The sequence below is a fragment of the Theropithecus gelada genome, chromosome 12, assembly GCF_003255815.1.
Source record: "Theropithecus gelada isolate Dixy chromosome 12, Tgel_1.0, whole genome shotgun sequence".
NCBI classification, from domain to species: domain Eukaryota; kingdom Metazoa; phylum Chordata; class Mammalia; order Primates; family Cercopithecidae; genus Theropithecus; species Theropithecus gelada.
Window position 1 is genome coordinate 73,079,518 of NC_037680.1, and position 27,258 is coordinate 73,106,775.

A 27,258-nucleotide genomic window follows, 5' to 3' on the forward strand; every position below is an offset into this window, starting at 1 on the left:
TGTATATGAATATAATTAATATCTAGAAAAGAATCAGAGAACCTTTCCAATAAAGGGAAAAAAATCCTGAGAAATAAGATTTATAAACCAATTGATTCGAATTCAATGTCTCGGGAAAATGTTATTTTGATTTCCACTTTTGTCAGCCACCTGAAATTTCCTACATGTTTGATGAGACATTTTGTTGTTGTAATAATGACTTTTAGAGACAGGTCTCACTCTGTCACTCAGGCTGGAGTGCAATGGCATGATCATGGCTCACTGTACCCTCAAACTCTTGGCCTCAAGTGATCCTCCCTCCTCAGCCTCCCAAGTCTCTGGGATTATGGGCATGAGCCACCAGGCTGGCTGCCTTGTGTTTTTTGAAGGGCCAGATTAATCTTTAATTACTATAACCAGGAGCATTCTTATTGTTTTCAGGAATACAGTCAGCCCTCCATATCCATGGGTTCCCCATCCATGGATTCAACCAACCATGGGTCAAAAATATTAGGAGAAAAAAACTTGCAAAACGTTCCACAAAGCCCAGTGCAGTGGCTCATGCCTGTAATCCAAGCACTTTGGGAAGCCAAGGTGGGTGGATCGCCTGAGCTCAGAAGTTCGAGGCCAGCCTGGGCAACATGGTGAAACCTTGTTTCTAAAAATTAGCCGGACATAGTGGTGTGCACCTGTAGTCCCAGCTACTTAAGAGGCTGAGGTGGGAAGGTTGCTTGAGCCCAGGAGGTTGTTGAGGCTGCAGTGACCCATGACTGAGCCACTGCAGTAGAGAGCGACTCTGTCTCAAAAAAAAAAAAAAAAAAAAAAAATTCCATAAAAAGAAAACTTGAATTTGTGGGGCACCACATACTACATTGAATCCACATAAATGAAGTGATGTGTAGGCATAATACTAGGTATTATAAACAACCTAAAGATAATTTAAAGTATAGGAGAGGATTGCATAGGTTACATGCAAATACTGTGTCATTTCATGTAGGGGATTTGAGCATTCCCAGATTTTCTTATCCACAGGGGTCCTGGAATGAATCCCCCATGGATACCAAGAAACAACTGTACTTATCTGAATATATTACTTGGTTTTAATTTATCAAATCAGTTCTTTAGGATATATATGTACGTGCACCTGTTTTTCATACTTTTTTAAGAAAGACATAATTTTCCCCCAAATCTACAGAAGGAATAGTGTTATAGCCCTTTTCATTCCAGAAATAAAACAACTGTATTCTATTCATCTGATTTATTGGCTTCTGGAATTCAAAGACATACTAAATATCCAAAAATGCAGCTGGGTACAAATGAACCAAAGTTCTGACTGCAGTTATAACATTTCACTCAGACATTGAACTCTAAGTAACCACATTATATATTTTATTTCCAATCAGTTTTCCTATTATTGTATAGGTTTTCTTATGCAAAAATTGTGTGGAAGAGGCACTGGCTGTGCTGGGGACACACATTTAGAACATATATGAAAATGACAATTCTCACAGTCACCATGTATATAGAGAACAGATTTTGAGGAAAAGGATCAGAGATAGGGAGACCCTCAATGACAACCTCTACAGAGAATCTGTAGTCTCCTTTTCTTTCATCCTGATTTTTTACAGCAAGTTGCAGTTTACTCTTTCTTTGTATGCATGATGCCTCAAATGAATTGGAAAATAGGCAGAGAAGGATATAAATAATAAAAACAAAATAGCAAAATCTGTGTTGATAATACTTTATGTTACCAAACCCAAAGATTAGGAATGCTGAACAAATCAATCATTCAGTTCTGCTACATATGTTATAGGCTTTCAGATTTGGATGTGTAATGATTACCTCCATTTTCTTCAATGAAGCCCAGGTAATCACCATGCTAACAGATTGATTAATTCATTCATTTATTCAACAAGATTACACTGAGATCTTATTACATGCAAGAAACTATGCCAGTATTTGAAAAATGCATTTATTTTATTTTTAAATAGGTTATACATTCAAATGATTAACATAGATGCAAAAATCCTCAATAAAATACTAGCAAACCAAAGTCAACAGCACACTAAAAGGATCATATGCCATAGTCAAGTAGATTTGTTCCTGCTGTGCAAGGATGGTTCAATATACACAAATCTATCAATGTGACACAACACATTAACAGAATGAAGGATAAAAACCATATATGATCATCTCAACAGATGCAGAAAAAGTATTTGACAAAACTGAACATCCTTTTATAACAAAAATTCTCACCAATTAGCTATAGCAAAAACATACCTTAACACAATAAAGGCCATGTATGACAAGCCTACAGTTAACATCATATAAAAATGTGAAAAGTTGAAAGTTTTTCCTCTAAGATTACAAACAAGACAAGAATGCCCATTCTCACCACTTCTATTCAACATAGTGTTGCAAGTTCTAGCCAAAGCAGTTAGGCAAGAAAAATAAATAAAAAGCATCTAAACCAGAAAGAAAAATGTGAAATTGCTCCTGTTTGCAGATGGTATTATCTTACATATAGAAAATTCTAAAGACTTTATTAAACAAATGACAGGGCTAATAAATTCAGTAAATTGTGAGATACAAAATCAGCATACAAAAATCAGTTATGTTTTTCTACACTAACAGTGAATGATCTGAAAAAGAAATTGAGAAAATGATCCCTTTTACAATAGCATAAAAATAAAATACTTAGGAATCAATTTAACCAAGGAGGTGAAAGATCTATACAATAAAAACTCTAAAACACTCATGCAAGAAATTGAAGAAGACATAAAGAAATAGAAAGATATCCTGTGTTCATCTATTGGAAGAGTTAACATTATTAAAATGTCCATACTGCCCAATGTGATCTCTAGATTCAGTGCAATCTCTACTAAAATTCCAGTAGCATTTTTCACAGAAATAGAAAAAAAAAACCACACACAACAGTCCTAAAATTTATATGAAACCACAAAAGACCCCAAATAGAGAAAACCATCTTGCATAAGAAGAACAAAGCTGAAGACATCTTTCAAACTATATTGCAAAGCTATAATAATCAAAGCAGTATGGTACTGGCATAAAAACAAACACATAGACCAGTGGAACAGAATAGACAGCCAAGAAATAAACCCATACATATTTGGTCAACTAATTTTCAACAAAGGTGACAAGAATACACAATGGGAAAAAATAGATTCTTCAATAAATGGTTCTGTAAACTGGATATCCACATGCAGAAAGAAAGAAAGAAAAGAAAGAAAGAAAAACAAATAAATAAATAATTAAATAAATAACTTGAACTCCTCTCTTACAGCATACACAAAAATCAATTTAAAAGGGAGTAATGACTGAAACATAAGACCTGAAACTATAAAACTCCTAGAAAAAAGCATAAAGGAAAAGCTTTACAACACTGACCTTGGCAATAGTTTTTCAGACTTGATACCAAAAGGAAAGGCAACAAAAACAGAAATAAGCAATGTACAGTAATAAAACTAAATGTACCTAACATACAGTATCAAACTAAAAAATTTTTGCATAATAAAGAAAACAACCAACAAAATTAAAAGGCAACTTATGAAATGGTAGCAAATATTTGTAAACTACATATCCAATATGTAAGGAACTCATAAAACTCAATAGCAAAAAAAAAAAAAAAAAAAAAAAACCCTAAATAACCCAATTTAAAAAACTGGCAAAGGGCCTGAATAGACACTTTCCTTAAGAAGACATACAATGTCCAACAACTATTTGAAAAGATGCTCAACCTCACTAATCATCAGAAAAATTAAAATTAAACTGAGATATCCCCTCACACTGACCTATCACCTCACACTTGTTAGGATGATTTTTACCAAAATGTCAAAAGATAACAAGTGTTGGCAAGGATGTGGAGAAAAGGGAACCCGTAGACTTTTTTTGTGAGAATGTAAATTGGTACAGTTGTTATGGAAAACAGTATAGAAGTTTCTCAAAAAAATTAAAATAGAACCACCATGTGATCCAGAAATCTCACTTCTGTGTATGTATCTAAAGAAATTGAAATCAGTGTGTCAAAGAGATATCTGCACTCCCATGTTCATTGTAGCATTATTCACAACAGCCAAGATGTGGAAACAACCTAAGTGTCTGTCAACAGATGAATGGCTAAAGAAAATGTGGTATACATATATAATGGAATATTATCAAGCCTTAAAAACTAAGTAAATCTTGCCATTTTCAACAACATAGATTAAACTTGGAGACATTATGCTAAGTAACAGAAACCAAACACAGAAAGACAAAACTGCATGATCTAATTTATATGTGGAATTTAAAGAAAAGCGGAACTCACAGAACAGAGAATAGAATGGTTGTTACCAGAGGCTGTGGAGAAGGGGACAAAAGAAGATATTGGGGGTACAAACCTTCAGCCATAAGGTAAGTAAGTACTGGAGACCCAATGTACAGTATGATGGTATATTAGTCCATTCTCACACTGCTATAAGAAACCACATGAGACTGGGTAATTTATGAAGAAAAGAGGTTTAATTGATTCACAGTTCCACAGGCTGTACAGGAAGCATGGCTGGGGGAGACCTCAGGAAACTTACAATCATGGCAGAGGGTGAAGGGGAAGCACACACATCTTCACCTGGTGGAGCAGAAGAGAGAGGGCGAAGGGGAAGGTGCCATACACTTTTAAACAACCGGATGTCCTGAGAACTGTATCATGAGACAGCATTAAGGGGCTGGTCTAAACCATCAGAAACCACCCCCATGATCCAATCACCTCCCACCAGGCTCCACCTCCAACACTGAGGACTACAGTTCAACATGAGATTTGGGTGGGGACACAGAGCCAAACCATATCAGATAGCTATAGTTAATAATAATGTACAATTTAAAGTTGCTAAAAGAGTAGATCTCAAGTATTGTCATGAAAAAAAGGTAATTATGTGAGGTGATTGATATGTTAATTAGTTTTATTGTGGTAATCATTTTGCTATGTATACATATATCAAAATATCATATTGTATATTTAAAATATATCCAATTTTTATTTGTCAATCATATCTCAATAAAGCTGGGGAAAAACTCCAAATGATTTTAAATCAAAATAGTCCTAAAAGGTATACACTGTAAAGTTTTATTCCTACAGAGGTTCCCATCTGCTTCTCCCTGTCACATATCCTATAGGCGGAGTGATCATACATTGTGGTTCCCCAAGAACATTTCCAGTTTATGCCTTTTTTCTTGGTTTAATTATTGATAGTGCCCCTATTTACTCTCAAAAGTTTAAATAATAAACATGAGAGGAAAAAAGATCAACGAACTTGAAAACAAAAGCAATAGAAAAAAATTAGTGAAACCAAAAGCAGATTCTTCTAAAAAGTCAACAGAATTGATAAACTTCTGGCCAGACTGACCACGAAAAAAAGGAAGAAGACAAAATTACCAATATTGGAAATAAAAGAGGAGCTATCATGACAGACCCCCACAGAAATTAAAATGATAAAAGGAACACAGGAGGTCCTCAAAGTATGTCGTTTCATTCAACTTTGATGAAATTAACAAAAAATTGATTAATGACACACGGTCTGTGTGGAGTTTACACGTTCTCCCCATGTCTGTGGGTTTTCTCTGGTTACTGCAGTTTCCTCCCAAATCCCAAAGATGGGTATGTGAGGTAAACTGCTGTGCTAAATGGTCCCCATGTAACTGATTACGTGTGTGTGTGTGTGTCTCTGTGTGTGTGTGTGTGTGTGTGTGTGTGCCCTGAGATAGGATGGCATCCTGCCTAGGGCTGGTTCCTGCCCTGTGTCCTGAGCTGCAGGGATAGACTCTGGCAACCCACACCCTGAACTGGGATAACTGGGTAAATAATTATCTTACTTGTTTTTATTAATTTTTTTTTTTTTTTTTTTGAGACGGCATCGCTATCGTCCAGGCTGGAGTGCAGTGGCTCAATCTCGGCTCACTGCAACCTCTGCCTAACAGGTTCAAGCGATTCTCATGCTTCAGCCTTCCCAGTCACTAGGACTTCACCCACGTGCCACCATGCCTGGCATTTTTGTATTTTCAGTAAAGACGGGGTTTCACCTTGTTGGCCAGGCTGGTCGTGGACTCCTGACCTCAGGTGATCCGCCCACCTCGACCTCCCAAAGTGCTGGGATTACAGACGTGAGCCACCACATCTGGCCTACTAATCTTTCTTAAATGTATGTGTAGCTCTCATTTATTTCAATATTTAATACTAGAAGTGTTCTGGTGTTTATTTAGAAATTTGGGGATGTTTTTGTGACCAGAAGTATGTCATAGGCACCTCTCATTTATATCAATTAGCCTATAATAAAAGTGGTCTCCCAACCCAAATGTCCATCAGTGATAGCCTGGATTAAGAAAATGTGGCACATACACACCATGGAATACTAGGTAGCCATAAAAAAGGATGAGTTCATGTCCTTTGTAGGGACATGGATGAAGTTGGAAGCCATCATTCTCAGCAAACTATTGCAAGGACAAAAAGCCAAACACTGCATATTCTCCCTCATACGTGGGAATTGAACAGTGAGAACACTTGGACACAGGAAGGGGAACATCACACACCAGGGCCTGTCCAGGGGTGAGGGGACGGGGGAGGGATAGCATTAGGAGATATACCTAATGTAAAAGACTAGTTAATGGGTGCAGCACACCAACATGGCACATGAATACATATGTAACAAACCTGCACATTGTGCACATGTACCTTAGAACTTAAAGTATAATTTAAAAATAAAATAAAATAAGTAAAAGTGGTTTCCTTAAACTTTCAATTAAAGTTGCCGTGTCCAAGAACTTATTGAGGACATTAAGGATTTACTGTCCTGAAAACAACTCTATGCCCATAATCCAACAACTTAGATAAAACAGACCAATTCTTAAAATACACAAGCTACCTAAACTCGCTAAAAAAACAAAAACAAACAGACAAAACCATATAGTTCTACAACTATTAAAGAAATTGAATTTGTAGTTATAAACTTTTCAATAAAGAAAACACCCTGCCTGTATTTTTTTCTGCAATATTCTAGAAAACATTTAAGGAAGAAACAATAACAATTCTATACAACCTTTTTCTGAATTTATAAGAGAAGGAAACACTTCCCCATACAGCTTATGGAGCTAGCATTACCCTAATAACAAAACCCAATAACAACAGTATAATGAAAGAAAAATAAAGACCAGGCCAGTTGCGGTGACTCACGCCGATAATCCCAGCACTTTGGGAGGCTGAGGTGGGCAGATCACTTGAGGTCCAGAGTTTGAGACAAGCCTGGCCAAGAAGGTGAAACCCTTTCTCTTCTAAAACTACAAAAATTAGCTGGGTGTGGTGGTGCATGCTTGCAGTCCAAGCTACTTGGGAGGATGAGGCCCAAGAATTGCTTGAGCCTAGGAGGTAGAGGTTGCAGTGAGCTGAGATCATACCACTGCACACCAGCCTGGGTGACAGAGTGAGACTCTGTTTCCAAAAAAAAAAAAAAAAGAAAAAGAAAAATACCAATATTGCCCACAAACATAGACACAAAAATACTCAACATATTATTAGTAAATTGGGTCTAGAAATATATAAAAAGGGAAAATACAGAATGATTAAGTGGGATTTATCCAAAGAATACAAGATTGTTTCAATTTGGGAAAAGTCAACCAATATAATTTACCAGATTACCAAACTAAAGAAAAAAAGCATGATTATCTAAATGGCATTTGACAAATTCAAATTTCTTTCCAACAAAAACTCTCAGCAGACTAGAAATGAAAGGAAATTGCCTGGATATGATTAAGGACAACTATAAAAACCTGTGACTAACATCATACTTGATGGGAACAAGATAAGGACATCCTTCTTTCACCACTGCTATTCAATATCATAGTAAAAGTTTTAGCCAGTGCAACGAGGCAAGAAAAAGTCACTCCAATCAAAAGGGGAAAGAAAAAACTCTATTTGCAGGTGACAGAATTGTTTATGTAAAAAAATCCCAAATAACATATAAAAAAATCTCTAAAGCTAGTCCTAAAACTAGTAAGGGAGTTTAGCAAGGTCATAGGATAAGAGATCAAAATACAAAAGTCAATTATATTTCTATATACTAGCAACAAACAATGGATTTGAAATTTTTAAAAAACTATTAACAAAAGGTAGAAAACTTAAATACAAATCTAACAAAATATATAGTATCTATATGTTGAAAACTGTAAGACACTAATTAAAGAAATCAAAGAAGACCTTAGACATGTGGAGAGATATGTTATCTTGGTTTGGATGAAAAATTATATGGTCACACTATCTACACGGGTAATAAAAGATACTTTAATTGATTTGTGTATATTCCCAGTGCTTATTTATGCAAATATAAAATTCTTATCTCCCCTGGTGTTACACAGTACCTCACTTGTTCAACTTAAAATATGTCCTATAGAATTTTCCATAAGTATATAGGAATTTTCATCATAAAAATTTTTTATCATGAAAACAATTTTAGACATACAGAAAATTTATAAGAATAGCATAGCAAATACTCACATACCACCACCTGGATTTCGTTATTTTCGCTGATAAACGTGGTATTTGATTGTGTGAAGTTAATTCATATATTTCTCATTGCATAGTTAGATGCTGTAAATTCTGTCTTACCCCACTGCTGTCAGATGGGGTGGACAATGGTAGGGGATGCAGTCTAACCAAAATGCATAGGCTTTGAAGCGAGACACAGCCAACTCCAAACACCCATTCTGTCCTTATTGGCTGTATGGCCTTTAGGCAAGTTGCTTAACTTTCCCCCGTGTCAGTTACTTCATCAGTAAAATGAGAATATAACTACTACACCAAAGGTTACAGTCAGAATCAAGTGTGGTGATATGATAAAGTACCAAAGAGTACTTTAATCTTAAGAAATGTAAAATAAAGCTGCAGCAGCATCATCATAGCCTTGACCTTATTCATAAGTTTGGTTAACGGAACAAGGTGAAAATCTACCTGACTATAAAATTTAGTTGGTGGAGCTAAGTGACAGAGACCTTATAAGAAACACTGTTACCCTTGGCCAATTCAATTAACAGAATTACCTTCTCAGCCTTGGACTGATTCACCAGTTCATTAAAAAGTCAAAGACTCTTTCAATCCTAATCTCTATACCCAGAGCCAGTACTTTACCAAAATATCTGAATTGCCCACACAAGGCGAGGAACCAGTTAGTGAATTTGCCATTCTTATTTCTTTATTGTACCAACAAGATATGAAAACTTTGGGTGTTTTGTTTGCATTTATTTGTCCACAGAATACATTTCCAACTCCAAGGTGAAGCAGTTGCAGGTAACTTTACTGCCATTCGTGTAACTCCAATGTCAAATCATCAGCAGCATACATTCTATTTGGAGGCCTTTTCCTGGCTTCCAAGTAGAGAGTGAAACACAGCCTCTATTAGTAGAGCCGTTCAAAATGTATTCATTCACTCACCTAACAAAAACTTTCCAAACCCCTAATGTGTGCCGGGCATTGTACTTGGTGTTGAAAATAAACAACAAAACTTCCTGTCCTTAAGTAGCTTACAGCTCAAATAAGGGGAAATAAGATACATTGACAATTATGAAGTGCTTTGGGAGAGAATAGAATGGCTTCACAGAAGAGGCTGTTTCTGTTGAGCTAGTGAGACTGACAAGAGGAAGGCCATTCCCAGCACAGTGAGCATAACCTGCAAGCACAAAGACATTCTATGCTAGCAGGCTTGAATTCAGAGTTCCACTGGGACACTAGGTGCAGAGGAGCCTGGAGGGTTCAGCTGAAGCTATTACCAGTTTGATCTTCATCCTGCTCAACGGAAAACTTTTAATTCAATGGGGGAACCATTAAATGCTTTTAAACAAAGGCCTGAGATAATGAGATTTACTTTTGTAAAAGATCTGGTAGCCATATGAAGGATACTTTGGAAGGAGTAATAGGAAAACCAGTTAGGAGGCTATTGTAGTGAAAGAGAATGTGGTCCTCACGAAATATCTAGGATTTCCATGAATGAAATGATCTGCTTTGATAAACGGGGTAATGTCTGAGAACTATTTATCAACTGAAAATCAAGAGAGAAATCAGCAAGAAAATCGGTATGTTCAGCACTATTTCAATCAAAATCCTAGCAGAATTTTTGTAGGTATCAACAAGTTGATTCAAAACATTTGGGAGAAAGGTAAAGGAACTAGAAAGTTAAAGGAACAGCCAAAACAAATTTGAAAAAGGACAAAGTTGGAAGACTATACTCCCTGGTTTCAAGTTTATTGAAGACTTCGGGTCCTTTTCTCTAACTTTGTAATTGCTTAAGTTCTTATACAGTTTGCCAGATGGTGAATAGGGGAAAACAAATGAAAAACACGAATTTAATCAGTTTGGTTCCCTGACTGCTTCTTAATATGCAGATTTGAGGAGAAGGTGGAAACTCTCATTACACAGAAACACATGGATACACGTATCACCCATTTCTTAATTCCACTGATAAACCAGAGGTTATTGTAAGATAAAACATACATAATAAAAATAATTGGCTCTTTGCACTGACGCTTTAAAAACACATTTTCATTTCCTATTAAAAGCTTTATTTGGTCCCTTTCCCTGAATAATGTATGCAGTGCTCATTTCTCCTTCACCGGATCGGCTCAAAGCTTGATGAATATGGCTGTGGTTTGATGGGCAGTCTCTCCATCTCACGTTGAGGCTTGGCTATGAAAAGAATTAGAATAGCAAGATCAAGTGTCAGGCTAAGTAAATGAGGTCTCATCTCGGATCTGATTGCTTATATGAGAGGGCTGAAGTGATTCTTGGCCGAGAAATGCATTTTAATTGCCCTGGCAGGGATAACAGGTGTTCTTCCAGCTACCAAAACGCAAAGCTGCATTGTCTTTGCACTATAGAAGTCTTTCCCTTAAGTGAGAATACATATTCTTAAAGCAAAACAACTCAGAAACGCTGGCGTGGTGATGCACACCTGTAATCCCAGGACTTTGGGAGGCCGAGGTGGGCGGATGGCTTGAGCCCAGGAGTTTCAGACCAGCCTGAGCAATATGGTGATAACCCCGCTTCCATGAAAAAATACAAAAATTAGCCAGATGTGGTGGCCCGCGCCTGTGGTCCCAGCTATGGGGGAGGCTGAGATTGGAGGATCGCTTGAGCTCGGGAGGTCGAGGCTGCAGTGAGCAGAAATCGCACCACTGTAATCCACCCTGGGCCACAGAGGAAGACTCTATCTCAAAAAAGCAAACCACCAAAAAAACTAGGGACAGTTCAATGCTCTTTTTCGTTTCATAGCTACTTAACACTCAAATTTACAAATACCTATTAACTTGTCGACAGGGCAAGAAATAATTTATGCTGAAGAGACGAAAGACCAGAAAGCACATTTCTGTGTTTTACTCTCCATGCGGCCATCATGGGCGAGGACGAAGAGGGACATGATTTTTCCTTTAACAAGAAGAATGCTTAAGCTCTGAATTTTTAACTAATTTTTATGCTCGTTACTCTGTTGTAGGGTATGTATTTACCAAGATTAGCAGAACACCGTGAGTTCACCAGGCAGAGACAAGTCACTGTGAAGTAGCTAGCACAGGACCTCCCGGAGGGCAGCGGCCAGAAACTACATATCCCGGCGTGCCCCGCTCGAGAGCACAATGGAGCCTGTCGTCATTCGGTTCACGACGCTACGCATTCCCTGAGCGCCGCCGGATGCCGGCCTGGGTCCCGCCCAGGGCGGAGGGCCCTCCTGGGCCGGGAAAACTACAGTTCCCGACATGCCCTGCCACGGGTGCGCCTGCGTACCGGAGCTACTGCGCCGGGGAGCGGGTTGGTTTAAAACGCTGTGTTAGTTTCAAGGAAACGCGCCAGCCTGTAGCAGTACGGAGCCTCAGGCGGACAGATGGACTGTAGGGTGAGGCTGCCGGGCCCTGGGCGGGTGAGCTGTGGTCGGAGGCTCGTTGGGGAGAGGCGTCGGCTCAGATAAGGACAGTCACCACTCCCTGGCGCCCTCTCCCTGTCCTAACGGAGTCCAGTCTCACTCCCTGGACCTCAGGGCCCTGATTTAAGGCGCTTCGGCGTTGGCTGCTGATGAAAGCCATTTAGGAGTGAAGTTTGCATTGGCCTGGCTCCAGCTGAGGGATGGGAGATAGTCGCCGAAGCCTCCAGATAAGCCCAATACCACCTTTATTTATGTGTTAAGTTGGAGGTTAATAGGTTCCTGGGAAGGCCATTTCGGCGTTAATGTTTGATTTTTACCCCCAGTTAATCCTCCCTGGCTTGCTTACCAGAATATAGGTGTCAGGAATTTGCACTTGTTCTTTACGGCTTCTGCAGTACCTGGCGCTTTTGCTAGAACGGAATAGACATTCGTTAAGTTCCTGTCGAAGTATTCTCCTGTTTATTTACCACCCATAATTTCCCAGGCACTGTACTGGGCTCTAAAGATAGAAAAGTGTCTATTTTGACCCCACTTTAGGGAAGTTCTATAAGTCTGCCCTAAATGCCCGCACACACGTGCTTCTAATTTGTTAATCTTGGCGTGCACAGGACTAGGTCCTTTAATCCTTTCTGTTCTCTGGTACCCCGCCTTATGGTTTTCTTGAGCTCTTCAGAAACTAATCTCCAGTCCACACCTCATCCCCAAACTTTAGATCCACAAATTCAATAATGTATCTTTCATGTTTTAAATTTGACATTTTAAAAACTACTATCTTTTCCACAAAACGGATTCTTCCTTAATAAGTTTCCGTAGTCTCAGTGATAGCACCATCCAGGCCAAAAACCTTGGAGTAATCTTGGCTTTTTCCTTTCCCTCATATCTCATATCTAATGCATCAGCAAAAGCTGTCTTTCAAGTATATCTAGCTACTAACCTCTCTTACAGTAAGAATACCACTGCTGTCACCTTGGTTCTGACCAGCAGCATCTCTACTTCTGCTCTTGTTCTTCCACCATTTCGAGTGGGAGGGAGTCAAAGTGATCCAGTTAAAAGGAAAATTAGATAGCATTCCTCAGCTATAGACCCCCAGTGGCTCTGGGAATCACTGACAGCAAAAGCCAGACTTTTACATTGGCCTTCAAGGCCCTGTGTATTCTGATTTATTTATTTATTTATTTTTTCTTTGAGACAGTCTCGCTCAGTCGCCCAGGCTGGAGTGCAGTGGCGCGATCTCAGCTGGCTGCAAACTCCCCCTCCTGGGTTCACACCATTCTTCTGCTTCAGCCTCCTGAGTAGCTGGGAGTAGCTACAGGCGCATGCCATCACGCCTGGCTATTTTTTCTTTTTCTTTTTTTTTTTTTTGTATTTTTAGTAGAGACAAGGTTTCACCGTGTTAGCCAGGATGGTCTCCATCTCTTGACCTCGTGATCCGCCCGCCTCGGCCTCCCAAAGTGCTCAGATTATAGGCGTGAGCCACCGCTCCCGGCCGTATTCTGGTTTTATTATTACCGTCTCACTTCATCTGTCAATGTTCTCTGTGTTACTCCTTCCTCTCCAGCCAAACCCACGTCATTATTGTGTGTGAACTCATCAGACTTTCTAACTTCAGGCCTTTGCACTTGCTGTTTCCGTCTTCTGGGCCTTTCTGCCCTCTGATATCTATATAGCAGGTCTTTGCTCAAATGTTATGAGGCTTTCTTTGACCACACTGCTTAAAATGAAAACCTGCCCTGCAGTCTCCATCCCACGTTCTTTCCTATTTCATTTTCCTCCTTTGCACTTATCACCAATAAACAGACTGTGTATTTTACTTTCTGTCTTCTTCAACCGGAATATAAGCTCCGCGAAGGCAGGGGGTTTTGTCGGGACTGCTCTACCCCGCCCACGTCCCGCGCCATTGCCTATAACAGTGTCTAGCTCTTGGTAAATGTTCAGGAAATGTTTGTTAGATGTGAGTGAATGAAGATAGTGTTACCATATTATTTTCCAGTGGTTGTGATAAACAACATTGACTCCCTGGACTGTTATTTTGGAACCAATGGCATATACTTGTATATGCTTTTGCCAGTGTGCACCTATTGCCAGGTGTAGGAATGGAGCCTGTGTCCACAGAAGCAAGTGTTCTCTTTTCAAAGTCATCTGGCTTTTACTAGTATGTTACTTGTGACATGGGTCTTTTTCTTGCCATGCTTTCCATAAGGTTACCTGCCTAGAAGCTCTTTGGAAATTTTCTCCCTAAACATTAAGACAGAATTCTATTAGTTTGATAATGATATATGCATAGAAATTAGTTATGAATGAACTTTTTTAAAATTAAAAGTTTACATCTCAGTATTTTTATTGCTGTTACTATCAAGCATTAGGACTTAGGTTCAAGGCAGCAATCAATATTTGCTCCTTTTCAAACACAACAAAGCACAGATATGTTAAAGCCGTTTTCTCTTTGCTAGAATGTCAGCCAGTAGAGGTAGATTCTTTTCATGTAAGACTGTTCTTCTTAGACTATGAGCCATAGAACTATGACTTATGAGGATCTGCCAAGTGGCCAATGGAGAGTGTGTGTGTATTTATGTGTGTATGGGTGTGGGTGGCATTTCTGCTATCTCTGCTTTGGGCCTACCAGATAGGGAGGACAAACAAGGGTATGAGCAACTGCAGTGAAAATGAGAATCTTTCTCTAACTTTAAGCCCCAACTTGGTAGATTAATTTACTGGATTGAAAGTTCTCATCTCATACTTTAACAGCCTCCCAGATACTTGGGGACTCTGCCTGGTGGCTTTAAGACTGTCTTCTTGCTACTCAGCCATCACTGCCCCCTTCCTTGCTTCCAAGGACTCTCCTGACCTTGGCATTGTTTGGTTTTGTTTTTGTTTTCCCATGGTGGGAAGTGGAGGTGGTGGTTGGGAGGGAAGGTTTTCAGCTAACCCTGAGACTTGCTTTTATTTTTATTTTTTTAGAGACAGGGTCTTGCTTTGTCACCCAGGCTGGGGTGCAGTGGCACAATCATAGCTCACTGCAGCCTCTACCTCCTGGGCTCAAGTGATCCTTGTGCCTCAGCCTCCCGAGTAGCTAGGGCTACAGGCACAGGCCACCATGCCCAGCTCATTTTTAAACATTTTTGGTAGAGAATAGGGTCTTGCCATGTGGGCCAGGCTGGTCTGGAACTCCCAGCCTCAAGTGATCCTCCCACATAGGCCTTTCAAAAATGCTGGGACTACAGGCATGAGCCACTGTGCCTGGCCATGAGATCTGTTTTTAGTAAATCCCCAAAGGCTAGATTGGCTTAATTTTTGCATCAGCAACTTTGATGACCTGAACAGGATTCTCAGCGATTGACTAAGAGGTTATTTTAAGGACAACACCATGTATTTCACTCAAAAGCTTTGTCCCCTGCCTACCATCAATCAGTGTCCCAGTCACTTCAATCTCCCCCTTCTTAGGGTGAATTTTCTATAAACCTCCTGCCCCTCAGAGACTGGGGCAAGTTGGTTCCTCCTTTTTGAAAGTATATTTTCTCTATGGAAGCCTGAGAAGCTTCAGTGTAGAGCAGGGTCGGGTGGCACTGGGTGTGGATGCAAACCAAATTCCTACCACGACATGTTGGACCTTTTTTTTTTAAAACAAATGAAGCAACTTAAATGATTTGCCATTTTCTTTTCATGGCTGAATGTACACATGTCCTGGAGAGTGAATGTAAGCATTTAATACAGATCATAGGTTCCTTAGGGAAATATCAACAAAACTAGACATTTGAACAATTACATGAAAAAATTTTAGTTGGGAATCTGCATCCTATTCAAACTGTGTGGGGGAGCTTCTCCATTTCCTATATATTTTTTTCCAAAGATAGACTTTTGCAATATGCATATTAGTATTATGTGCTTGGCTTCTGATATAAATGAACATAGACAAGACTGTCTCTCTCTCTATATATATATATTATTTTTTTTTGAGACTGAGTCTCGCTCTGTCGCCCAGGCTGGATTGCAGTGGCGCGATCCTGGCTCACTGCAAGCTCCGCCTCCTGGGTTCACGCCATTCTCCTGCCCCAGCCTCCCGAGTAGCTGGGACTACAGGCGCCTGCCACCCCGCTTGGCTCATTTTTTGTATTTTTAGTAGAGACGGGGTTTCACCGTGGTCTCGATCTCCTGACCTTGTGATCCACCCGCCTCGGCCTCCCAAAGTGCTGGGATTACAGGCGTGAGCCACCGCACCCGGCCAAGACTATATTATAACCGCTACCTGGGCCTAATAAATTGCCACAGAAATCGTTCTCCCTCCCCCGCTCTGGCACTGCTTGTCATTTTTACTTCTTCCTTCTACTTGTTTTTCCACCAGCTAATGCCTGGGCCTACCGTATGTAGAAGAAAGTGACTAAAACAAAAAAACAAAAGTTTTTAATCTCACATTAGCAGAGTTTGAAGATTACTGGTTTTGCCCAAATGTCATGTTAGTCTGAGGTGCTCTGTCTTTTCCTTGTGTTTATCAGACCCTGGTGATCCTTGGCTCTTTGTTTGTATTTGAGAGTGAGGTGCTGCATGCCTGACTGATAGAACGCTCTGGGAATTGTAAGGGGGTAGGAAAAGACAGGTGCCATCTTTTCTCTCCTTTTTATTTAGAAAAACAAAAGTCTGCCTAGGAGCCCTTTTGCAAACTTCTGCCCAAAGTCTCTTTGGCCAGAATATTCACATGAGTGTGGCCGCTGAGGCGAGGCTGGGGTCATGAGCTTTTCTGCTTCTTTTGGAGAGAGGACAAAGGAGCTGTGTCTGCACACACCCCATTAGCCAACCTTTCCCTACTTTTTCTCCCCACCTTTGGCCTGATTTATCTCTAGGTCAGTAGCTGGACAGCAGGTGACAGAAAATAGAATGGAGGTGTTTCTCCATTGTTACCCCTCCATTTTTTCCCCATCCAGTGCTGTTGGTGGCTCCCCCAATTCCAGCCCTGGTTTATGGCAGCTGATCCAGCCCTACGGGCTTACTCAGAGGCTCTTCCTTTTACTACTTGAGGAATACTATACTGGCTCATGTGGTAACATTACCAGGAGTCTCCACATCTGTTTTTTTTTTTTCCCAGAAATGTAGATGAATCCTACTTTGAATCTTTGTATGTCCAGAGACTGCATCAATATCTGCATGTCTTTGTCTTTCCTTCAGGAATGAACTGAAAAAAAAGAAAGAAAGTTAATAGAAGGGAGCTTCTTTCACCCCATGTCGTTAAGCTGACTTAACAGCAGATCTAAAGAATGCAAAAAGCTTGTGTCAAAAAATGCATTGTTTCACAGTAGGGCATGAAAGAAAAATTCTGGTCAGAAACACCATAATAAGAGTAAAAAGAAAAACAGGCTGGGTGTGATGGCTCATGCCTGTAATGCCAGCACTTTGGGAGACTGAGGCTGGCGGATCACTTGAGGTCAGGAGTTTGAGACCAGCATGGCCAACATGGTGAAGCCCCGTCTCTACTAAAAATACAAAAAAAAAAAAAAATTAGCTGGGCCTGGTGGCACACACCTGTAATCTCAGCTACCTGGGAGGCTGAAGTGGGAGGACTGCTTGAACTCAGGAGGTGGAGGTTGCAGTGAGCCGAGATTGCTCCATTTCAGTCCAGCTTAGGTGACAGAGCAAGACTCCGCCTCAAAAAAGAAAAAAGTAGAAAGGCCATTTTCTGGGACCTGTGGGAAGAGATAGAAAGTGAATTGGAGAGCTATTTCAGGATGAAGAAACATCCTCAGCAGGCATAGCAAGCTCAGCCCCACTATGATTCTTGCTCCCACCAGTCCTCCCACTTCATGAATTCTTGCCCTGGGTCCTGGGACCACCTTCAGCAACTTGAACATGAGGTGGACCCCCTTTCACTTCCAGGAAGGTGAGGGTCAGGGAGATACCTGATTATGTAGGAAGTGGTAACAAGGTATATTCCTGATATTCCAAGTTGGACCCTTGTGAACACATTCCCATACGAACACGATCGCTAGAAATGGCTGAGGTTTACAGCATGATTAGTAGAGAAATGTCTGTACAGGATGGAGTTGCAGGAAAATGTTTTTAAAGTTTTCATCAATTACTTTGTCATTGAACATGATTCATTTACACGTTGGGACCACATATAAGCTAATTCTGCTTCTGTCACTAATATCTTGAAAGAGTATTCTCACTATTCTTATTTTCATTGGGTTTTGGGGGAGGAGCCTGTGGAAATTTGATGTCAATAGCTGTAGAAAGGTCTTTGCTTTTGCTTGAAGTTAAGGTTGCATGTTATTTTTAAAAAGGCTGCTTCAATGTAGGATACATAGTTGGTAAATCATTTATTTTATGACAACTGTACAGAGGTCCAAGTATAGAATGTTTTTCAAGAAGGTTGAATGGTAATAATGTTACGATGAAAATGGCTAATAATAAAAGCCATTCCCTCAGCAAGTCATAGGTCCTCGTGTGTGACTAAAAGTGGCAAATAGAATAGACTAAATTATGATGAAATAAACTACTCAACAATCTTAATGGCTTGCAACAACATAGGTTTATTGTATGTCATGACATGCACACTGTATATCATGAATGGGTTGTGGGTCTGTTTGATGTCATCGTCACCTTGGGACCCTAGTGCGTGGAGAAAGTCCTGCCTGGGATGTTGCTCATCTCATGGGGGAGGGAAAAGAGAGAGATGGTGAAGAACAAGCTGGCTCATAACTTCCACCTACATTTAATTGACCAAAGCAGAACACATGACCATTCCTGAGTTCAACAGGACAGTGATGCCTAATCCTGGCACAGGAATGGCAGTGACTATTTTTGATCAATAACAGGACCTACCACGCTAAGATTGTGACTGTATTCTTAGGTACATATGGAAACTACAGTGTCCAAACCGGTCCTTTCTCCAACCCACATCAACGCTACAGCTTCTGAAACATTCACAGTACTTCAGCAAAGGATGAGAATAGTTGAGGAACAGACCAGTTCACTGAGGGATGACCTAATAATGTTGGATTTTGGTGAAAAAAGGTAACAAAAATGAACTAGATCTCTGTAGGTTAAAGAATTTTGCTTCACTGCTTATTAAGTCACAGTAGTTTGGCAGATGAGATGGATATTTGCAAAAGAACTGAGAAATAATTTTCATTTGAGCATTACTTAGAAAACATTTACAAAATGAAGAGTTGTCATTCTGTGGTAGAGCTAGAGCTACTATCACTTCTTTCCTAAACAGATACTGAAAATGTGTTAATTAGGTATACAAACTTCGGTATTCTGTTCGCTTGATTAAAAACAAATGTAATTTTTCATGTAATAAAAAAAGATTGGTTATTTTAAAATAAAAAGAGACATATTAAGTTTAAAAGCTAGAATGTTGCTTCATGCCATTAATTTGGTCATTTTCTTCTCCCATATTTATCGTAAATTAAAAGAGGTTTTTGAAGTCTTTAAAAATTTTATGATTTAGAATGAGATACTCAAAAAAATTGTTTTTTCCCCTAGTGCCTCTAAAGAAGTAATTAAAAGTTGGATTATCAATGGCCTGCAGAATCTGTGGGCTTAAGCAGCCAATTTAGAATTTACTGGTGTGATTTTTTAAAAATTACATATATATTTCCTGAGTGTCTCTCATGAAAGGTATCAAATTAGTATAGTGGGTATTGCACCCATGGAATAAATAACCCTTTATTCACAATATAGTAGGTATAGAACCCATGGAATAAATAACCCTTTAGCAGTTAAAGATTAAATTTGGTTCAAATGTTGAGTGTGTTGGTAACACAATAGGAATATTTATTATGAATTTAAAAATTTTCTAAAGACATGAATATATTGCCTCCATGCAGACTTTAATAATTAGTTCACTATAATAGAATTAACATTTTTATGCATATAAAATATACATATATGCATACATATTTTATGTGCATGTATTATGTATCTAATTATCACACCTTAAATATTTAACATATTTTTATTTTTTATTATACTTTAAGTTCTAGGGTACATGTGCACAACATGCAGGTTTGTTACATATGTGTACATGTGCCATGTTGGTGTGCTGCACCCATTAACTCGTCATTTACATTAGGTATATCTCCTAATGCTATCCCTCACCACCCCCACAATAGGCCCTGGTGTGTGATGATCCCCTTCCTGTGTCCAAGTGATCTCATTGTTCAATTTCCACCTATGACTGAGAACATGCGGTGTTTGGTTTTCTGTTCTTGTGATAGTTTGCTGAGAATGATGGTTTCCAGCTGCATCCATGTCCCTACAAAGGACACGAACTCATCCTTTTTTATGGCTGCATAGTATTCCATGGTGTATATGTGCCACATTTTCTTAATCCAGTCTGTCACTGATTTACATTTGGGTTGATTCCAAGTCTTTGCTATTGTGAATAGTGCCACAATAAACACATGTGTGCATGTGTCTTTATAGCAGCATGACTTATAATCCTTTGGGTATATACCCAGTAATGGGATGACTGGGTCAAATGGTATTTCTAGTTCTAGATCCTTGAGGAATTGCCACACTGTTTTCCACAATAGTTGAACTAGTTTACAGTCCCACCAACAGCATAAAAGTGTTCCTATTTCTCCACATCCTCTCCAGCACCTGTTGTTTCCTAACTTTTTAATGATTGCCATTCTAACTGGTGTGAGATGGTATCTCATTGTAGTTTTGATTTGCATTTCTCTGATGGCGAGTGATGATGAGCATTTTTTCATGAGTCTGTTGACTATATAGATGTCTTCTTTTGAGAAGTGTCTGTTCATATCCTTTCCCACTTTTTGATGGGGTTGTTTTTTTTCTGTAAATTTGTTTGAGTTCTTTGTAGGTTCTGGATATTAGCCCTTTGTTAGATAAGTAGATTGCAAAAATTTTCTCCCATTCTGTAGGTTGCCTGTTCACTCTGATGGTAGTTTCTTTTGCTGTGCAGAAGCTGTTTAGTTTAATTAGATCACATTTGTCAATTTTGGCTTTTGTTGCCATTGCTTTTGGTGTTTTAGACATGAAGTCCTTGCCCATGCCTGTGTCCTGAATGGTATTACCTAGTTTGTCTTCTAGGGTTCTTATGGTTTTAGGTCAACATTTAACTCTCTAATCCATCTTGAATTAATTTTCATATAAGGAGTAAGGAAAGGATCTAGTTTCAGCTCTCTACTTATGGCTAGCTAATTTTCCCAGCACCATTTATTAATAGGCAATCCTTTCCCCATTTCTTATTTTTGTCAGGTTTGTCAAAGATCAGATGGCTGTAGATGTGTGGTATTATTTCTGAGGGCTCTGTTCTGTTCCATTGGTCTATATCTCTGTTTTGGTACCAGTACCATGCTGTTTTGGTTACTGTAGCCTTGTAGTATAGTTTGAAGTCAGGTAGCATGATGCCTCCAGCTTTGTTCTTTTGGCTTAGGATTGTCTTGGCAATGCGGGGTCTTTTTTGGTTCCATATGAACTTTAAAGCAGTTTTTTCCAATTCTGTGAAGAAAGTCATTGGTAGCTTAATGGGGATGGTATTGAATCTATAAATTACCTTGGGCAGTATGGCCATTTTCATGATATTGATTCTTCCTATCCATGAGTATGGTATGTTCTTCCATTTGTTTGTGTCCTCTTTTATTTCACTGAACAGTGGTTTGTAGTTCTCCTTGAAGGGGTTCTTCACCTCCCTTGTAAGTTTGATTCCTAGATATTTTATTCTCTTTGAAGCTCTTGTGAATGGGAGTTCATTAATGATTTGGCTCTCTGTTTGTCTGCTATTGGTATATAAGAATGCTTGTGATGTTTGCACATTGATTTTGTATCCTGAGTCTTTGCTGAAGTTGCTTATCAGCTTAAGGAGATTTTGGGCTGAGACGATGGTGTTTTCTAAATATACAGTCATGTCATCTGCAAACAGGGACAATTTGACATACTTAATTATGTACCTAATTATCACACCTTAAATATTTAACATGTTTTATGTATCACTTGTTTCTACATAACAAGAAAAGGTTTATGAAAAATCCATATTAAAATAAACAACAATTAAAAAGTCAGTGGTCCTCATTTATCCCACATTCGCCTCATCTTTACCTAATAACAAGAATATATTTAAAATTGGAATGGTTAATAAATGCTTGTTAACTAAAGAGTCTATTCTTTTTTTCTTTTTTTATATTTTATTTTTAATTGACAAATAATTGTATATATTTATGGGGTAAAATGTAATGCTCTGATGCATGCATACATTGTAGAATTATTGAATCAGGCTAATTAACATATCCATTACCTCACATACTTATTTCCTTGTGGCAAAAAGATTTAAAATTACTCTTTTAAGAATTTTGAAATATGCAATACATTATTATTAATTATAGTCAATGTACTTTGCAGTGGATCGCTAGAACTTATACCTCCTCTTAAACTGGAGCTTTGTACTCTGATGAACAATCTCTTCTTTCCCTGTCTACCTCCTCACCTTTACCCAGCCTTTGTTAACTACTGTTCTACATTCTACGTCTGTGAGTTTGACTTTTTAAGATTTACATATAAGTCAAATCATGCATATTTGTTTTTCCATGCCTGGCTTATTTCCCAATTGATGGGCATTTAGGTTGTTTCTATATCTTGGCTATTGTGAATAGTGCTACAGTGAACACAGGAGTGCATATATCCCTTTAACATACTGATTTCAATTCCTTAGGATGTGTACCCAGAAGTGGGATTGCTGGATCCTATATCAGTTCTGTTTTTAGTGTTTTGGGGAGCCTCCATACTCTTCTCCAAAATGGCTATACTAATTTACATTCCCATCAACTGCGTACAGGGGATTCCCTTTTCTCAGTACCCTTGCCAACTTGTTAGCTTTCATCTTTTTTATAATAGCCATTCTAACAGGTGTGAGGTTTTCTCATCGTGGTTTTAATTTGTATTTCCCTGATGATTTGTGATGCTGAGTATTTTTTTTAATGTATCTGTTGGCCATTTGTATGTCTTCATTTGAGGAATGTCTATTTTGGTTTTTTGCCCATGTTTAAAAAATAAGGTTGTTTTCTTATTATTGAGTAGTTTGAGTTTCTTGTATATTTTGAATATTAGTCCTTTATCAGATGTATGATTTGCAAATATCTTCTCCCAATCTGTGAGTTGTCTCTTCATTCTGTTGATTGTTTCCATTGCTGCGCAGAAGCCTTTTAGTTTGATGCATTCCTATTTGTCTATTTTTGCTTTTGTTGCCTGTGCTTTGGGAGTCATATCCAAGAAATCATTGCTGAGACCAATGTCAAAGAGGTTTTCCCTTATGTTTTCTTCTAGTAGTTTTAGTTTCAGGTCTTATGTTTTACATTTGTCTTTAATCCATTCTAAGTTGATTCTAGTATATGGGGTGAAATAAGGGCCCAATTTCATTCTTCTATATATGGATAGCCAGTTTTCCTAGTACTTGATTGAAGAGACTGTCCTTTCCCCATTGTGTATTCTTGGCACCTCTGTTGAAAATGAATTGACCATAAATGCATAGGTTTATTTCTGGGCTGCCTATCATATTTCGTTGAGATATGTGTTGTTATGTAGAAATGTTTAGATATACAAATACTTACCATTGTTTTACATTTGCCTACAGTATTCAGTACAGTAACATGCTATACCGGTTTATTGCCCAGGAGATATAGCCTAGGTATGGAGTGGGCTATAGCATCTATGTTTGTGTAAATATACTCTATGATGTTTGTACAATGACAAAATCACCTAACATCACATATCTCAGAATGTATCCTTGTCATTACATAACTCATTACTGTATTTGTGTCATCCTCAATTTCTTTCATCAGCCTTTTAGAGTTTTCATTGTACGGATCTTTCACCTCCTTTGTTAAACTTATTCCTCAGTATTTTTTTTTTGATGCTCTTGTAAATGGGATTATTTTCTTAATTTCTTTTTCAGATAGTTCATTGTTAGTGGATAGAAATGCTACTGATTTTTTGTATGTTGATTTTGTATCCTGCAACTTTACTGAATTCATTTATTGTAATTGTTTTTTGGTAGAGTCTGGAGGGTTTTCTGTACATAAGATTTTGTATGTCTTCAACAAAAAGAGACAATTTCACTTCTTCCTTTCCTGTTTGGATTTCTTTTATTTCTTTTTCTTTTCTAATTGCTTTGGCTAGGACTTAAAACAGTACCTTGAATAGAAGTGGTAAGAATGGTCATCCTTATCTCAGTCCTGATCAGAAGCTTTCAACTTCTCACCATTGAGCATGATGTTAGCTGTAGGCTTATCATATATGGCCTTTATTATGTTGAGGTACATTCCTTCTATACCTTTGATGTTGAGAGTTTTTATTATGAAACTATTGAATTTTGTTAAATGCTTTCTCTGCATCTATTGAGATGATTATATAATTTTTATCCTTCATTCTATTAATACAGCAGATCACATTTATTGATTTGCACATGTTGAACTGTTGTTGCATCTCAGGGATGAATCTCACTTCATCGTGGTGAATGATCCTTTTACTGTACTGTGGAATATGGTTTGGTAGTGTTTTTTTTTGTTTGTTTTTTGTTTTGTTTGTTTTTGAGACTAAGTCTTGCTGTGTCCCCCAGGTTGGAGTGCAGTGGTGCAGTCTTGGCTCACTGCAACCTCTGCCTCCCAGGTTCAAGCAATTCTCCTGCCTCAGCCTCCTGAGGATCTGGGATTACAGGCACGTGCCACCACGCCTGGCTAATTTTTGTATTTTCAATAAATACGGGGTTTCCCCATGTTGGTTAGGCTTGTCTCAAACTCCTGGTCTCGTGATCTGCCCACCTCGGCCTCCCACAGTGCTGGGATTACAGGCATGAACCACTGTACCAGCCACTGATGTTTTTTTTGCATCTGTGTTCAGGAATATTTACCTGTAGTTTTCTTTTCTTTTAGTGTCTTTGTCTGCCTTTAATTTCAGGGTAATGCTGACCTTGTAAAATGAATTTGATGTATTCCCTCCTCTTCAATTTTTTGACAGCTTGAAAAGAATTGGTATTCTGCATTAAATGTTTGGTAGAAATTCACAGTGATGCCGTCTGGTACTGGGTTTTTATTTGATAGGAGGAAACTTTTTATTACTGATTCAATCTTCTTACTCTTTATTGGCCTGTTCAGATTTTCAGTTTCTTCATTATTCAGTCTTGGTAGGTTACATGTTTCTAGGAATTTATCCATTTCTTCTAGGTTTTCCAGTGTGTTCTTGTTTTGCTGTGTGGTTATTCTGAGGATTGCAAAAAAACACAATAGGCTATTTTAAAGTGATAACAATTTAATTTTTACTGCATGCCCGAACTCCACACTTTCACTCTCCCTGCTCCCACTATTTATGTTCTTAATGTCACAAATTACATGTGTTTATAATGCGTATCTCTTAGCAAATTATTGTAGCTATAGTTTTTATTAGTTTTGTCTTTTAACCTGTATACGAGAGATATAATTGATCAATAACCTGCTATTACAGCATTAGAGTGATTCGAATTTGACAGTGCTTTTACTAGTGGTTTTTATGCTTTGTTTTTCCTTCAGCTTGAAGAACTTTCTTTAGCTTTTCTTGTAAGGTAGTGGCAATAAACTCCTTCACCTTTTGTTTGTCTGAGAAAGTCTTTATTGCTCCTTTGTTTTTGAAAGATAGCATTGCTGAGTATAGTATTATTGGCTGACAGTTTTATTTTTCTTTCGGGATTTTGACTATATATTCCACTTTCTTCTTGCCTACTAGGTTTCTGTTGAAAACTTCATTGATAGTCTAATATGGGTTCTTGTGTATGTAACAAGCTACTTTTCCCTTGATGCTTTTAAAAATCTTTGTCTTTAACTTTTGACAGTCTGATGATAATGTGTCTGCGCTGGTCCATTCTGCATTGCTATAAAGGAATACTTGAGACTGGGTAATTTATAAAGAAAAGAGATGTATTTGGTTCATAGTTCTGCAGGCTGTAAAAACATGGTGCCAGCAACTACTCAACTTCTGTTGAGGCCTCAGGAAGCTTACAATCATGGTGGAAGGCAAAGGCGGAGTAGGTGAGTCACATGGTGAGAGAGGGAGGGAGAGAGAGGAGGAGGTGCCAGGCCCCTTTAAACAACCAGTGTGAACTAACAGAGTGAGAAGTCACTCATTACCATGGGAAGGGCACCAAGCCATTCATGAGGGATCTGCCCCCATGACCTAACAGCTCCCACTAGGCCCTACCTCCAACAATGGAGATCACATTTCAACATGAGATTTGGAGGGGACAGACATCCAAACTATGTCATTCCACCCTTGGCCCCCAACTCTCATGTTCTTCTCACACTGCAAAATATAATCATCCCTTCTCGATAGTACCCTAAAGGCTTAACTTATTCCAGCATTAATTCAAAAGTTCCAAATCTAAATTCCAAAGTCTCATCTGAGACTCAAGGCAAGTTCTTTCCACCTAAGAACCTGTAAGACAAAATGAAAGTTATTTACTTCCAAGATATAATGTGGTACAAACATGGGGTAAACGTTCCCATTCCGAAAGGAAGAAATTGGCTAAAAGAAAGGAGCAGTGGGTCCCACAGTTTAAAGCTCCAAAACAATCTTTGACTGTGTCCCATATCCTGGGCATACTGGTATGCCAGATGGGCTAGCAAAGCCTTGAGCAGCTCTGCCCCTCTGGCTTTGCAGGTTGCAGCCCCTGTGGCTGCTCTCAAGGGTTGGAGTTGAGTGCCTGTGGCTTTTACAGGCTCAGGGTGAAAGCTGCCAGTGGCTCTGCCCTTCTAGGGTCTGGAGGGTGGGTTCATTCCCACAGCTCCCCTGAGCAGTGCCCTCAGGTGGGCCATTTGTGGGGACTCCAGTCCCATATTTCCCTTCAGTGCTGCCCTAATAGAAGCCTGTTGCAGGAGCAGAGCCTTTGCAGGGAGCTTCTGCATGGGCACCCACACTTTCTCATACATCCTCTGAAATCCCGGTGGAAGCTGCCAGACCTCCTTCATTCTTGCATTCCGCAGGCCTGCAAGCTTAGCACCACATGGAAACTACAAAGGCTTATGGCCTATGTCCTCTGAAGCAGTGGCCTGAGCTGTATTTGGGGCCCTTTGAGTCCTGGTGAGAGCTGGAAGAGCCAGGATGTGGGGAGCACTCCTGAGGTGGTACAGGGCAGTGACACCCAGTCCCCAAAACCATTCTTTCATCCTAGGCCTCTGGGCCTCTGATGAGAGGGGCTGCTTCAAAGATTTCTGAAATGCCTTCAGAGCCTTTTTCCCACTGTGTTGGCTATTAGCATCTGGCTTCCTTTTAGTCATGCTAATCTCTCTAGCAAATGGTTGCTCCACAGGCCACTTGAATTCCTTTCCTGAAAATGTTCTTTTGTTCTCTACCACAT

At 39.1% G+C, this 27,258-nt stretch overlaps 1 protein-coding gene across 1 annotated transcript in view; it reads left to right on the forward strand.

The window, feature by feature from the left end:
* The first annotated feature begins 11,750 nt into the window (after positions 1-11,750).
* CCDC150 (coiled-coil domain containing 150) overlaps positions 11,751-27,258 on the forward strand; it is a 94,573-nt gene continuing 79,065 nt past the window's right edge. Inside the window, exons 1-2 of the mRNA XM_025404682.1 lie at positions 11,751-11,897; positions 18,763-18,926. Of these exons, the coding sequence (XP_025260467.1) occupies positions 11,886-11,897; positions 18,763-18,926 (176 nt within the window). The 5' untranslated portion in view covers positions 11,751-11,885. The remainder of the gene's footprint in view (positions 11,898-18,762; positions 18,927-27,258) is intronic.